We start from the raw sequence: 10,721 nt of genomic DNA on the forward strand, positions 1-10,721 counted from the left end.
AATGCACAGGTCCATTTTATTGTTTTCAGCACAACTAACCCACTTCAATTTACATACCCAGTCACTACGGAGACCTCAGGACCCTACGGACACAACTTCAGTGAAAAAACTCTTCTAAAAACTAATGTAGTTGTCTGTGAAATCACAAGGAGGATCATATGTCTCATTTGCATGTTACTATACGGTTAGTAAGACCTGTTGATCTCATAACGAACATCTCTTTTGGTCTTAGATTCTTGAAAAGTACTCATACCTTCAATGACCAACCTAATTTGAAATCTAAATCAAGTGATACAAGTGAAAGAAAAATACTTGTATGCAATTACAAGGCAGCATACTTCTTTTCTTTCCAACTTGTTTTTAAGATTATCCTCTCTTTCCTATGGCCTTGACTACTATAAAAATAGACTCAGTTTAGCAATCTTGCAGCCTGAAGCAAGGTAAAGCTAGATTAGCTCGCCTTCCTCAAATGCTTACAGAGCCCTGTCACCGTGATGGCAGCTGTGCCGATCACTAGCTACCAATATCTGCATGTTCTCTAGCACAGGAAAGGCCTGAGGAAGAACACCGAGCTGTGTTAATCCTGTAACAACAGAAATACGTGTTCCAAACTATAAATTGAAATCTGGCTTCTAGTAAGCATGGACAGAGCAGCCCAAGCCGTCTGTCTACACTCAGCCTTGGTGACATTTTAGTGTGTAGTATGCTTTCGGGAGCTGCCAACTCGTAACAGCCTGCCAGGTCTTCATTCAGTCACTTTGTGGCACCGATTAACAGAAAAGGAAAGGAAAAAAGTAGAAAACTCAGAAATTACGGTGAAGTAAAGCATGCAGAAATAGTTTTGTTTCCTGGAAACTTGGCAAAGTAAGTTGGGTTTGCGTTTTTTCAATAATTCACATAACACTGTTTGGGATTTGTAGTTTCTAATTGAGATTATACTCGTCAATAAATGCAATTCACTGGCAAATAACATTTGCAGTGTTGAAGCCACAAAAGTAGCTAACTTATTGGTCCAAAAGATGAAGGCATAAATGCAAACTTTTTGCAAAATATGATAGAGCAAGCTTTTCAACTAATTTGTGAAAATGAGTCCCTCAAAATTTGTTATTAGGTATGCACAACCCCTAAGAAACACAAGAAAGACTAATCATTGAAAGCAGTGGATTCTCTGTCTTTTGACAGCTTTTGTTTTCAAGGTAACACACCCCTTGAAAAGTATGCTTTAAGTACAAGTTACTGAGCTCAATTCAGAAAAACAAGGTAATACTTAATGGCCTGTGCTGGCCACACTAGATGATGCTACAGGACTTCTGGCTTTAAATTATGAAAACCAAAACTATATTCAGCTTCTTAAATACTCCAAAGACTCCTCTTTTTGTCAAGAGAAACAGCCTTTTTTAAAAAACCAGGTCAAAGACACTGCCCTCGATATGGAAAGGCTGAAAGTCCACCCCCACAAAAGGTCTGACAAGGGGGTTGTCTTCATTAACTATTTCACTTTCAAGTCCGAGGCTGTGGAGACGCCCAGGGCTGGTAGAGCTACCTGTGTCTACAAGGCTGGCAGTGAGTCGGGCTGCTGTCACACATGAAGACTGGCCCTTCTGGCGGGCCACATGCTGGGCTAGCTGGTTTTGTGACCATGGTCTGTCCGGGCCAGGAAAAGCATCACTTAATGTTAATAAAAAGGTAAATCAGTTATTGGTGGTGAAGGAGAAAGAAGAGTAAGCCAGCTATCCCTCCTCTGCCCAAGATGACACCGTGCGGGCAAGTCTTCACCGGAGCGTGGCAGAAGGGACAAGGGGACATTGCCTCTGACCTCACCTGGCTGCTTTTGGCCACCAAAGCCAGTCTTTGTTAGCAAATGTCCACGGAGATGCACGAGCAGCTGGGATGCACGTCCCCCTCCAAGGGGCAGTGGGAAAGGGCAGGTCTGACTCCCCGTCCGCAGCGACGGGTCATAACCCATGGCCGGGGCAGCAGCACCTTCCCCCTCCCGCCACCTTGGCGCCCACCAGCCCCGGCTACTGACGGCCCCTCTCCTTCCCGTGCATGCCTGCCCTCCCGCCGCACGGCCAGCCTGCTCGCGGTTACCGGCCTCTTCCTCCCCTTCCAGTACAACTGCCGCCTCGTGCCCGTAGAGGCGCTGGGTGCCCGGGCCGGGCTCCTTGCACGGGGCAGTCCTGGGCACTTCTCCAGAGCTTGGGCCATCTCCTGATTTCGGCACAAACTTTGGGCATGGATTTAAAAGGCATAGAATCATTTAGGTTAGAAAAGACCCTTCAGATCATCAGGTCTTAACTACTAACCCAGCACTGCCAAGCCCACCACTAAACCATGTCCCCAAGTGCCACATCTACACGGCTTTTAAACACCTCCAGGGAGGGTGACTCCACCACCTCCCCGGGCAGCCCGTTCCAGTGCCTGACCACCCTTTCGGTGAAGACATGTCCCCTCACACCCAATCTAACCCTCCCCTGGTGCCACCTGAGGCCGTTCCCTCCTGTCCTGTCCCTTGTTCCCTGGGAGCAGAGCCCGACCCCCCCTGCCTACAGCCCCTGTCAGGCAGCTGCAGGGAGCGATAAGGGCCCCCCCGAGCCCCCTCCTCTCCAGGCTGAGCCCCCCCAGCCCCTGCCCGGCTCTGGACACGCTCCAGCCCCTCTGCGTCCCTCTGGCCGTGCGGGGCCACAGCTGGACACAGCGTTCCAGGGGCGGCCTCGCCGGTGCCGAGCGCAGGGGGACGGTCCCTGCCCCGGGCCTGCTGGCCACGCTGTTTCGGGCACCAGCCCGGTGCCGCTGGCTCCTGGGCCACCTGGGCACGCGGGGGGCTCCTGCCCAGCCGGCCGCCAGCCAGCCCCCCCAGGCCCTTCCCCGCCGGGCCCTTCCCAGCCGCTCTGCCTCAGGCCCGCAGCTGCCCGGGGCTGGGGTGACCCCGGCGCCGCTCCCACAAGGCGCCCCCGCGCCACCAGAGGGCGCCCTCGGCGCGGCGCCCAGGCCGGGGAAGGCGGGCGGAGGGAGCGTGGGGGTCGGACGCCCGCGGTGCCCCGGAGCGCCCGGCGCAGCCCGAACCGTAACTGATTTCGTACATTTTCTGCTTTGTCGCGCCCCCCCCCCCCCCCCCCCCCCCCCCGAAGCGGGGCCGTTGTCCCTAGCGCGTCTGGAGCCCAGCCGAAAAGCTCAGCCCAAGCTCCGCGCTGCTTCGTAACCGCATTTCGCTCCTGAGCGGCCGGGCTGCGCCGGCGCCCCCTCACGAACGGGGACACCGGACACCGCGGCGGGGTGCTGCCGCCCCTGCTAATGGCAGCCGCGGGCTGGGCCCGTTCCCGGCGCCGCCATCCGCCGCATAAGGTTGCTCCCAGCACAGCCGCGTTACCGACTCCCACCACCCTCCCCCGCCGCCCAGGTGTGGGCCGGGCCGCCCCCCCGCCGCGCACAGTGGTACCGCCGGCCTGTCACCGGCGGGGCGGCCCCGGCCCCGCCCCCCGCGCCCCGGCCTTAGCGGCGGCGGCGGCACCCGGCCCGCAGAGCGGCGGCGGGATGGCGGCGGGTACGGGCTCCGAGCGGCTCCGCGATGGCAGCTGCCACTTCCAGCGCTCCCGGCTCATCTGGATGATCGCCATCACCTTCGGCATGATCGTGCTCGGCGTAAGGAGCGAGCGGGGCGGGGAGGCGCGGCCCGCAGCAGCTCGGCTCCCCGGGGCTGAGGGACCGGCCGGGCCCCCCGCGGGTTTGCGGCGCCTGCCGCCGCGGCGGGGCTCGGGGAGCGCCGGGCTGGTGGAACGGGCTCCCCGGGTGGGCCCAGCCTCCTGGGGGGCGCCTTCTGCCAGGGACCGGGAGAGAGAGGACGCTAAAAACGCTGCCTTGGGCAGGGCAGGCTGGTGCGGCGGCTGCACTGATCTGTGAAGGAAAAACATAAAATAGGAGTACAGAGGAGGGGAAAAAACATTAAAGAAATTTAATTGAAGGCATTCAGTGAATAAACCCCATTGGACTGAATTCCGGAGCGAGGCAGGGCTGCGGCACCCAGGGCGTGCAGGGTCCCTGGGCGCCATCCCAGCCACCGCGGTGCTGCGGCCCTCGCACGCTGGAGCCGCTTGTGCATCCCTGAAACCAGCTCCAGGGCAGCTATGGGTTGTATCAGTAAACAAGGTGCATTGACGAGGGATGGTTTTAGTTACAGACCGTGCTAACTGGTAGTGTTGTTGGAAAACAGACCAGTTCAGTCACCATGTTGTCTTAATTTCTAAAAATGGATGTCAGCTAAAATAGGTCAGATTATTGCAGTGATGGGATTAATGACAGTTTTGATGTATCTGACAAGTTTATGAAGGTCATCCATTAACTTCCATGTTGTAGTTTTTCTTCTGTTTACATGGATTTTCTATACATAAGAACCACCACTGAAGAAATGATGGTCAAGGCAGGCCAAACAGCTCACAAAACAGCTTTCGGACTGTTTCAAGAAACAGAATGAGCTTTAAGCAAATTCCTTGTTTAAAGCCATCTTGCCACATCCTTGGCATAGCCAAATTTACATAGCTAGAAACTGCAACGGTGAAAAACACCAGAGGAAGGATAACTTCACTGTTTACCTTGTATCCCCAGTGGACTCTGAAGCGCACAGCTCACTGATGCCCTGCTTCTCCTCCACAGTTTGTTAAAATAAAGGTAGACAGTGAGTGATAAACATTGTGGACAAGTTAGCAACAGGAAAAATATCTGAACACTACGTGCATCTTTGGTTTTGGGCTTCGCGCTCAATTATTCTCTGTCCCCTGTTCAAAACAGAAGAAAATCTTAATACTTTCTTTTTTTAAGAGAACAGAGGAAAGACTTACCCCCTATAGATAAATAATTACTACTCCTCCTCAGTCTAGTCAGATCAGTTACATCAGATTAACTTCTTCAGGACAGAGACAATGTATTTTTTGCTGCTGCTGTGTGTAATAGGTAATGAGCTTACAACGTAAATGCCACTTAATGTGCAGATATGCACTCCTGGTTCACAGATGGCAACCTTAAACTTGCCACTTCAGCATCTTTTATGTTAAGGAAAAGAAATTTTATAGGTTTGAATCTTTTTACATGTGCTTTAGAAAGCCAGTGATTGTGTTGAAGAATATGGGTCTCGGACAAGGTTAATGGAATGAAGGCGTTGAAATACTGTGAATAGATGAGCCCTAAATCATGTTTGACAGAAGTGGGGGTGAGGGGAGCAGAAAGAAAACTACTTGGAAGGTTACATTGATAATAATTCTACCCTGAAGTAACCTAACTCTCTTTTTTTTTTTTAAAGTGGGTAACGCTTTGGCCTTCAACTATACCTTATAGTTATTTGGGAATATTTGGTAGCTTCCTTAATTATTTAGTGGAAAACCACCACAAATGGGTATGCTATGGGTAAGTTATATTTGACTGTGTAATTATTTTGCATCTCTCCTGTTGCCTGTCTCTGACTTTTCTGCTTAGTCTGTGTTAACAAGCTTTCCTGTAACCCAGTTAATTACATCTAAAGAGCTCTCCTTTCAAGCTCATTACAACTAAGGGTGTGGGGTAATAAGCATGTAGAAGACTAGACAGGCTAAGACTAATATAAAAGTTAGAATGCAGCATTTGTGTTGTTATAGTGAGAAAGGGAGAAAAAATTAAGATCCTACTTTTGGAGACAGTTACTAGTCCATATATAAACTTCTATTTGTAACGCTTCCTAAAGTGGTTTTTTTTTGTCAAATTTTTACTCAAGTAGCTTAATTCCTTCTGTAGGACTCTTCTTTTTTCAGCTTCAATTAAATTCAATTAAATAATGCTTTCTACCCTGCTACTAACTTCTCCTGATCCTGTCCCTGTGAGAAATGACCTGCTGGAAGAAACGGCATACTACTAAGTTTTGCTGGGTTACAAAACTTAGTATTGGTTATCTTAACAAAAGAGCTGGAGAACATTTCCTTGAAACCAGTCTCTCGTTTCCTGTAAATACAGCAAGACTTTGTTTTGTTTACCATGCATCATGCAGAAGATAAGCCTTCATCTTTGCTAAGAGCATCTTTTTGCTTTAGCAACGTATTGAATTGATCTTAACTGAATATCCTGTGTAACTTTTTTAATAAAAAGCTTCCATATGAAAGTTTCTAGACCAAGTTTGAGTAATCAAGTCATATTATATTCTGATTCTATATACACAGGTTTTTTCATAGAACTAAATCTAAACTCATCAGGACCGCTAAAAATGCCTGTGTAAGTAAAAGGATAGATTTTGCGCACTTGAAGATTAACTTGTACTGCTTTCACAAAGCATTCTGCTTTTTGGTTTAAGTGCTGAAAGTTCTGGAAACATGCAGCAGATACTTGAAATAGCAGGTCAAGGCATATTGCAGAAGTTACAGTTCCTCTCATTTTCTCAGTGGACTTAAATTTCTTTTAAGAGCATGCATGGGTTTTTTTTTTTTCCAAGATAAACACTCCTCACTTTTGAGGTTAAAGTGAGATGTTACTTCTGTGCTTCCAGTTTTACATTCTCTGTATAACACAGCTTGGATACAACAGTCTTCTCCCTAATTTTCAACAAAATAAACCCTATTTTCTTTTTATCAGGTTCTGGGTATCCTGGTTGATTCACATAGTAGAAGCCTTCTACGGTGTTAAGTTATGCCAGTAAGTTGTTCCCTCCCCTCACCCCAACAGAGGTTCTCTGAAAAGGATTTCTGATAGAAGCGATACAAGCTACAGACTGATTTCAGCGGTTCCCAGCAGCAATATTAATTCAGAGGACACTAATGAAATTCTTGCGGCAGTGATCATTTGCTGTCCACAAGAGTTTACTGGAAATTTTGCTGGTGGTTACTGCTGTACAGGGTGGCAAAAGCAAGGGACAGCAACTTGCAGAACTGGCAGCAGCAAACCTTGTCGGAGCTTGTCCGTCTGCCTCTGAACTCACTGCGTGCTGGGTAACACTGTGCCGCAGGAAGCGGAGGGAACAATAGGTGGTGTAGAAATAGTCTGATAACTCACAACTTCATCAGCTCTTACCTCATCAGAATTTTAAGACTGCTAATTACCTGCTTAAGTGATTACATCTATATTGTGAGAATACAATTGGACGTTTCCATTGGGGACTACTTAAGATCTCCTTGTATATGCAGGTTTGTGGGATAGAAGACTTTGACTAACCAGACTATAAAAGTAAAGCCAACTAAGTCTTATGTTAGGATAGCAAATTGTTTGGAAAGCTATGCTGTCCGAACACATCGTCCTTCTGTTCATTTGAATTTTGTTTTTAATAATTCAGAAGAATGTAGGTACTTGTTTTCATGCTCTACAGAGTAGATGGCCAGTTCATTTGCCATTGTAAAAACAGTGGTTTTCAACTTCATTTAGTTCAGTGTACAGGTGTCTGTTACAGGCTTCTTTGGTAACATCTCTTGGACACAAAGGGATTTTGTTCCATGGAAAGCTATTTAAGGTGGCTCTCGAGATAATAGAATATGGATGAACACTTTCTGTTCAGAATGGGAGTTAGTAATAATTCTTTTACCAGGCTTCAGTCTTAAATTATGAAGCTTTAAAGTTAGAACTTTGATTCTGCAGATGGGTATATAGGCTTAAGGTGATTTTTTTAAAGTTTTAGGGAACTAGATTACCCGTGAACATACCAAATGGGTGTATTGCAGTGAGGTTTTACAGAATTTGCGTTACAGCCCATAAAAGCATCGTTTGCCTGCCTGTCACCATCTCTACAGGCATACTTCTGTAGCTTACAAAACAGCTGTACGTTAGCCTGGGCACCAAACACCCTGTACTGTCTACTGATGAAAAAGAGACGCCTACTTACGAACACCACAAAGGGGGCATGAGGAATAACTAGTGAGGAAGCAGATACAAATTGGTTAACAGTAGCACTGTCGCTGGCTGTTGGCCTGTATTTCTGTGTATGGTCTATTCAAGTAAGCTTGCTTTATATAAGCAGGTCAATTTCTTAAGCCCTGGTTTTCTAGTTTCTGCACTTATTTGGAAACACTGCAACTGGGATTATTAAAAACATGTTTTCACAGCTGGTAAGAATTCAAGAATGAACATTAAGAAATGTGTTAATTAACACTTGCTACAGAAGCATTTTGTATGTGTAGAGACTATGGAACAGCAAACAGCTGAACTGTTCTAGCAAAGGTCAGTAGAGGGAGCTCCCTTGTAAACTAATGAGTTGGAGCAGTTACGCTTGGCATAATTGTGTACTGGAAATGTGAAATCTTCTGGGTTTGCTATCATGTTTATACATTGTCTTCTCTGACAAATCAGTATTTCTCAACAACAGAGAGGTGGAAAAAGTTATATTTTCTGTAATATACGGGAAAATTCTGATATTTTAAGTTAAAGCTAACTGGCAGAGGAAGGTCCCTTCTCATAAAAGAAGTCTGGTGTCTTCAGCCCCTGTACCTGTATTTTTCTAGCCACAGATGCAGGTAACAGTGCTTCTCCACCCCGCACAGCACAGTAACTGTCAGGCCGCTTTGCCCTGCTGACATTCAGTCTACTTTCAGGGACTGTAGGCAACAAGAATTTATATACAGGCTTGTGTATTAAGATCAGCATTAATCTACTCTAATTTCTTTGCATATAAACCTCTAGGATAAGTCATTTCAAATAGCATCGACTGAGATTGCAGTTCGTATATTATTGAGGAAATTGTACAAATGAAATCTCTGAAAGAGCCTTTATTCAACAGCTAGCTTGAAATCCACCAAAATCACAAGAACTGGTATGTTTAGTTAGTATGGGAAATAGGTCTCAGTAGATTGAAATTCTAATCAAATATGATGTATCACGGATTGGGAGAGATATCTAACCTTGCTTTGTAAGTGTCACAGTACAGTCTGCAAGACCCTAAGTGTTTTGACATATTTTATGCTTTTGTTAATGTTACAGATCTAAAGGAATCACTGACCCGGCAATTCAGTTTCAATGGTTCATTCAGACACTTTTATTTGGGTATGCTTCCTTTGGTCTTCTGGTGTCTTACAAACCTTCAGCCAAGAAGCACTACTAGAAGGCAGTAAAAGAAGTCACTTCTCACATTCTTCATCCTCATCTTCCCAAAAATATCCTCACTTACATGTCTAGGTGCTGTAATTAGCTAAATTACATTCCTGCTACCTGATGCAGTGCCCTTCTGCCCAAATAACTCTCTTCTTACTACCGAGACAATTATAATTCACAGCACCCTGTGGATAGTTCACTAGAAATTCAGCCTTGGCACTGGTAAAATTTAATCCCATTTATTATGCAAGAAGCCAAAAGTTGCTCCTCTACAGTTTTTGACATAGAGTGTATACTCTGTCACTGGAATGTCCTTGACACCTGGTAGCAGTGGTTGATAAATTACCTTTTCATGTGAAGGATTTTTCTTCTACAACAGGGAGAGTTATTTACAGCCACAAGGCAACTTGCACCTGTTTCGTGATGTGATTTAAATTTACCTGTAGTTTTTTTATACAGGATGTTTTACTGGCTGCTGCTGTTGTTGTTAGAGCCTGGTCTTTGTACTCTGTTTTGTCACCTTATTTTCTTCGACAAAGGACACAGCACTGTATTGCTGCAGGCACATGAAAAAGACCAAGTTTCAGTTCAGGTTGAGGCGCAGTGATGAGCTTGGATACATAAAGCACTTCAACTTGGTTTAATACATGTGCCTTAACTTTTATGCAGCACAACCTCATCTTTTGAATGAAGACTTCAGTTTTTGAGTTAGCATAAAGTAGTAATCCTGTAGGTTTGAGGGCAGCATTTTAAGTAGTAATTTATTATCCAAGAAAAAATCAATTAGCATTCCAAAATCTAGCTGAAAATTTTATATTTGTGAATGAAATTAGATGTAGCAAGAAAACATAGACCACTGTTTCCCAGATGATGTCCTGAAATCTGTGGTTGAGAGACTATCTTAAGCACCCCTCAGAGCACTTCTGTATGTGTAGGGAGCCTTCTATCAAACAGTCTTTTGCTTTTGAGTATTTGAACAAGTTTAGCCTGTCTTGTTTTAGCACTTGAAAAAGTAATAACTATTTAAAATACTAACTATGGTGTGGGGAGGAGTTTTACCACACCACCTATGATGCTGCTGTTCTGGAAGATAGGACGAGAAAAGGTGGTTCTTCCTCTCATGAAGAGCTCCACAAGGCGGTAACAAACTTACACCTTGTGCAGCACCTACAAACTGTAACGCTTCTGATGGAGAAGTCTTGCTCAAGCACAGGTACATTAAGTTCTTGCTTTTTAGAGGGCACTAAAAGCATGGAGAACTGAAGCGTTTGAAATGGTGGTTTGGTTTGGGTTATTTTTTGTTAATTATTGTTAAATGGTGAACTGATAACATTAACATTTTGTAGAGAAGTAGAAATTCATGTTTAGGGGCTAGAAATCTAACAGGAATGTCAAGAGCCCAAGCTATGTGTTACTGTCTAACCTTGTATCTTAGTCTGTGACCCTGGAATAAAGATTTTAAAAAAGTAGTTTGGTTTTCTTTTGAATTTATCCTGGAACTAAATAAGCAAACAAAATATATAAGCATCGCTTTTACAGCGGTGTTGTTATTCATCCTTGGAACATACAGGATCAGCTGGCTGCATGCTTTCTAGAGTAAGGCCCACAGACGTCTGGTTTCTACCGGAGCGAGGTAGCCCTGTGACTTGTCTACAAAAACAAACCCACCCACCTCCACAGCACTAAAACATGCA

At 45.7% G+C, this 10,721-nt stretch overlaps 1 protein-coding gene across 1 annotated transcript; it reads left to right on the forward strand.

The window, feature by feature from the left end:
* The first annotated feature begins 3,483 nt into the window (after positions 1 to 3,483).
* Positions 3,484 to 10,496, forward strand: TMEM254 (transmembrane protein 254). Its single transcript, XM_040606180.1, has 4 exons — positions 3,484 to 3,642; positions 5,294 to 5,397; positions 6,589 to 6,648; positions 8,917 to 10,496. Exons 1-4 carry the CDS (start codon positions 3,535 to 3,537, stop codon positions 9,035 to 9,037), a joined length of 393 nt encoding a protein of 130 aa, XP_040462114.1. The 5' UTR covers positions 3,484 to 3,534; the 3' UTR covers positions 9,038 to 10,496.
* Positions 10,497 to 10,721: the final 225 nt, after the last annotated feature.

Source organism: Falco naumanni, chromosome 9, assembly GCF_017639655.2.
Source record: "Falco naumanni isolate bFalNau1 chromosome 9, bFalNau1.pat, whole genome shotgun sequence".
In the NCBI taxonomy this organism is placed as follows: Eukaryota; Metazoa; Chordata; class Aves; order Falconiformes; family Falconidae; genus Falco; species Falco naumanni.

Bases quoted from the DNA above. Each gene is read 5' to 3' on its own strand.
- TMEM254 (XM_040606180.1), top strand. From the start codon at position 3,535: ATGGCGGCGGGTACGGGCTCCGAGCGGCTCCGCGATGGCAGCTGCCAC. The intron at 3,643-5,293 runs GTAAGGAGCGAG...TTTTTTTTAAAG, and splicing joins TCGGCATGATCGTGCTCGGC to TGGGTAACGCTTTGGCCTTC. The intron at 6,649-8,916 runs GTAAGTTGTTCC...TTAATGTTACAG, and splicing joins TACGGTGTTAAGTTATGCCA to ATCTAAAGGAATCACTGACC.